The sequence below is a fragment of the Hemiscyllium ocellatum genome (genome assembly GCF_020745735.1).
Source record: "Hemiscyllium ocellatum isolate sHemOce1 chromosome 40 unlocalized genomic scaffold, sHemOce1.pat.X.cur. SUPER_40_unloc_11, whole genome shotgun sequence".
In the NCBI taxonomy this organism is placed as follows: Eukaryota; Metazoa; Chordata; class Chondrichthyes; order Orectolobiformes; family Hemiscylliidae; genus Hemiscyllium; species Hemiscyllium ocellatum.
In genome coordinates this window covers 231,047-236,046 of record NW_026867528.1, presented here as the reverse complement: position 1 = coordinate 236,046, position 5,000 = coordinate 231,047, and the positions used below count along the sequence as shown (strand labels likewise).

The window sequence follows — 5,000 nt, the reverse complement described above, 5'->3', positions numbered from 1 at the left end:
CACACTCATTGACCCACCTTCACTCCCCATACTGCTACACACACACACACACATTGACCCACCTACACTCCCCATACTGCTACACACACACACACTCATTGACCCACCTACACTCCCCATACTGCTACACACACACACACACTCATTGACCCACCTACACTCCCCATACTGCTACACACACGCACACTCATTGCCCCACCTACACTCCCCATACTGCTACACACACACACACTCATTGACCCACCTACACTCCCCATACTGCTACACACACACACACACACACATTGACCCACCTACACTCCCCATACTGCTACACACACGCACACACATTGACCCACCTACACTCCCCATACTGCTACACACACACACACACATTGTCCCACCTACACTCCCCATACTGCTACACACACACACACATTGACCCACCTACACTCCCCATACTGCTACACACACACACACACATTGCCCCACCTACACTCCCCATACTGCTACACACACACACACACATTGACCCACCTACACTCCCCATACTGCTACACACACACACTCTCTCACACACACACATTGACCCACCTACACTCCCCATACTGCTACACACACACACACACTCATTGACCCACCTACACTCCCCATACTGCTACACACACACACACTCATTGACCCACCTACACTCCCCATACTGCTACACACACACACACTCATTGACCCACCTACACTCCCCATACTGCTACACACACACACTCTCTCACACACACACATTGACCCACCTACACTCCCCATACTGCTACACACACACACACACTCATTGACCCACCTACACTCCCCATACTGCTACACACACACACACTCATTGACCCACCTACACTCCCCATACTGCTACACACACACACACTCATTGACCCACCTACTCTCCCCATACTGCTACACACACACACACACACATTGACCCACCTACACTCCCCATACTGCTACACACCCACACACACACATTGACCCACCTACACTCCCCATACTGCTACACACACACACACACACATTGACCCACCGACACTCCCCATACTGCTACACACACACACACTCATTGACCCACCTACACTCCCCATACTGCTACACACACACACACACACTCATTGACCCACCTACACTCCCCATACTGCTACACACACACACACACACATTGACCCACCTACACTCCCCATACTGCTACACACACACACACACTCATTGACCCACCTACACTCCCCATACTGCTACACACACACACACACACATTGACCCACCTACACTCCCCATACTGCTACACACACACACACATTGACCCACCTACACTCCCCATACTGCTACACACACACGCACACATTGACCCACCGACACTCCCCATACTGCTACACACACACACACACACATTGACCCACCTACACTCCCCATACTGCTACACACACATTGACCCACCTACACACACACACACACACACACATACACACACGTGCACACACACACATATATATATATATACATACACACATACGCACACATATACATGCACACACACATATATGTGTACACATATATAAACACACACATATATACACACACCACACCACGCGCACACACACACACACACACACACATATACATACACACACACATATATAAACAACCCTCATACACACATGCCTGCGCAACATGCATGCACAAACCACGCATGCAAACAGCCCTCACTCACGCACACGCAACATGCACGCACGCACCATGCATGCAGTCAACCCTCGTGCACACGTACACATGCACGCACGTGCACTCCACACACGCAAACAACTCTCACGCACACACATTCACACACACCACGCATGCAAACAACTCTCGCACATGCAACACACGTGCACACACCATGGATGCACACGCACACCACGCACGCAAACAACCCCCACGCACAGATGCACGCACGCAAGCCTCATGTGCACACATGCACATGCAACATGCAAGCACACACGTACACATATGCGCGCACAACATGCACGCACACGCCACGCATGCAAACAAACCTCACGCGCACACATGCGCATCCAACACGCATGCACATACTATGCACACAAACACCCCTCTCTCACAGATGCAAACACACCCACCACGCACGCAAACCAACCTCACGCACATGCAACACGCACGTGCACGCATGCCCACACCATGCATGCACACTCAACATGCATGGACACAACACGCAGGCAAACCACCCTCGCGCACGCATATGAACACGCAACACACATTCCTCACGCGCGTGCACACACTCGAAAAACGCATGCAAACACCACGCAAGCACACAACCTTCACACACAGATGAACAAGCAACACGCACATGCACGTCCACAGGCACACGTGCATAAACGCGCACGCGCGCGCACACACACCTGCGCATATGCGTGCAGCACACAGAGTCAAGCATGCACACCCACACACTCTCACTCTCACACTTGCCCTTGCGCCCGCTCGCCCTCACGCACTCATGTGCCCGCTCTCCCTCCAGCCCATGCGTGCTGCGCTTGGCAGGGAGAGTGAGAGAGACATTGGGGAGGGGGGTGGGGTAGGAGAAGAGAGAGACATCGGGGGTGGGTTCACGGGGAGAGATGTGGAGTTGTCAGAGTGTGCGTTGCTGGAGCGGTCCCAGAGAGCGTACATTGGGGGGGAGGAGGACGGTGGGGGGAGGGGTGGGTAGCAAGAGGGAGCACCGTGTGACTCTAATGCGATCCTTCCCCCCTCCCCCGGTCTTTCAGCCTGAGCTCAGGGGACGAGAGCGAAGGGGAGAAGGACATCCCCGGGCCCAGCAGGGAGCAGGAAGGGGACGAGCGAGCGGAGGAGGAGCAGGAGGAGGAGGAGATGCAGCAGCAGTTAGCCCTCCTGAAGGCGGAGGAGGTGGCTGAGCTGAAGAGGTAATGTCTCGGGGCTGGGGGAGCCGAACCCGTACACCTCTCCTGAGCTTCCCATTCTCTCCCCTCTCCCCCTCCCCCCCCAGTAACACGATTAAGTTGTTCATTCAGTGTGTTTTTCAATGTGAGGTCAGTAATGAATCTGATCCTGCTGCACAGTAAAAGGTAACGTTCTTATCGTCCCGTTGGAGTTTTAACGTGCCGCCGGGTCTGGTCTAACCTGCTCACTGGTTAGTTCCCCAACGTCCAAAACCAAACCGACTGTCCCGAAAACATGTGCTGAATTCCTCTCCTCGCCTCGCAGCCGGTGTGTTGACGCACCCCTCGGGACGACGGTGGAATTTTATGTCCTGGGCGTGGGCGGGTTTACGTTGGGATGAGAGCGCTCGGAATTCGGGCCCAACGCTGTTGTAAACCGCGACAGAATGTGAAAATGGAGTTGGTTGAAGCCATTGGGTTGTCGCATTCAGGTTCGTACACACCGTGGGGTTGTTTTTTTTTAAAACACGGGGGACCCTGTCTGTTCCACTCAAATTCTTGCAATGGGTAGAGCAGGGTGGCCGAAACTCTACCCCTGAAAATTCCTGAGCAGCCTGTTGAGATATGGAGTAAATCTTGTCTGCGAATTGAACCAAACACCCAGTAACCCACCCAGACCCATTTCCCCCCTGCAACTATTAGTCTACAATTACCCCCGACTAATCCCACCTCGCGATCTGTTTAAGTGTCAGTGACAGAGAGCACCCTTAAATTCCACTATTTAAAGAACAATTTCACAATTTATCCTTTGACCCCAAAAGAGGACGTTAAACAACAGCTCTCAGCCTCCTTTGTCTTGGCAATTTATCAACCTCCCGCTCCATAACCAATGCAGTGAAGCCCCAATTAAAACCACGTTTCAAATCCTCCCCTGGAGACATTCCCCTGGGTCACCTCCCACGTCCTGCTGCAAAGAAGGGTACCTTTCGGGGAGAAGGTTTGTGAAAAGCTCTTTGTCCGAAATGCTTGCTCTTTACACCCCAGAATGTCGAATGGGCTCATGTGTTCGATGCTGTCAAAACAGTAAAACTCAAGTTCGATTGGGTTCTAGTATCTCGGGGCATAATTTAAACCAGTAGGAAAGGAGGCTGGAGATCACATTCGGGAGTGTGGCGCTGGAAACGCACAGCAGGTCAGGCAGCATCCGAGGAGCAGGAGGGTCAGTGTTCCGGGCTTCCCCATGACGGGCGCCTGTCCGAAAGGCCGATTCTCCTGCACCTCCGATGCTGCCTGGCCTGCTGCGTTTTTCCAGCGCCACGCCTAATTTGTTTGAATTGTTGTGTGAACACCTCAATAACTGAGCGGCGTCTCAAATGGTACATCTTCAAATTACCCAGCGCTCTCTGAGGGTGCGCTCACTCACAGAACGGGCTTGCGAGCTTTCAGTCTCTCTTAAAGGTACAGTTCATGCCTCCACCTCTACACCAGGACTGAGAGAGGCAAACAGAGCCAGACACAAACACAGAGTGACCAGGCGAGCGGCAGCTGTTGTGGGAGTGTGTGGGAACACTATGGGACAATTTAGCACGGCCAATCCACCCTAACCTACACATCCCTGAACACTATGGGACAATTTAGCACGGCCAATCCACCCTAACCTACACATCCCTGAACACTGTGGGACAATTTAGCACGGCCAATCCACCCTAACCTACACATCCCTGAACACTGTGGGACAATTTAGCACGGTCAATCCACCCTAACCTACACATCCCTGAACACTGTGGGACAATTTAGCACGGCCAATCCACCCTAACCTACACATCCCTGAACACTGTGGGACAATTTAGCACGGCCAATCCACCCTAACCTGCACATCCCTGAACACTGTGGGACAATTTAGCACGGCCAATCCACCCTAACCTAAACATCTTTGGACTGTGGGAGGAAACCGGAGCACCCGGAGGAAACCCACGCAGACACGGGGAGAATGTGCAAACTCCCACAGGGACAGTCACCCCCGAGGCTGGGATCGAACCCGGGTTCCTGACACCGTGAGGCAGCAGCACTAACCTCTGAGCCACCCACAATCCTTCC

At 53.0% G+C, this 5,000-nt stretch overlaps 1 protein-coding gene across 1 annotated transcript in view; it reads left to right on the top strand.

The window, feature by feature from the left end:
• The window catches only part of ftsj3 (FtsJ RNA 2'-O-methyltransferase 3), a 50,626-nt gene that overhangs the window by 21,378 nt on the left and 24,248 nt on the right, over window positions 1–5,000 (top strand). Inside the window, exon 11 of the mRNA XM_060822260.1 lies at window positions 2,772–2,927. Within this exon, the coding sequence (XP_060678243.1) occupies window positions 2,772–2,927 (156 nt within the window). The remainder of the gene's footprint in view (window positions 1–2,771; window positions 2,928–5,000) is intronic.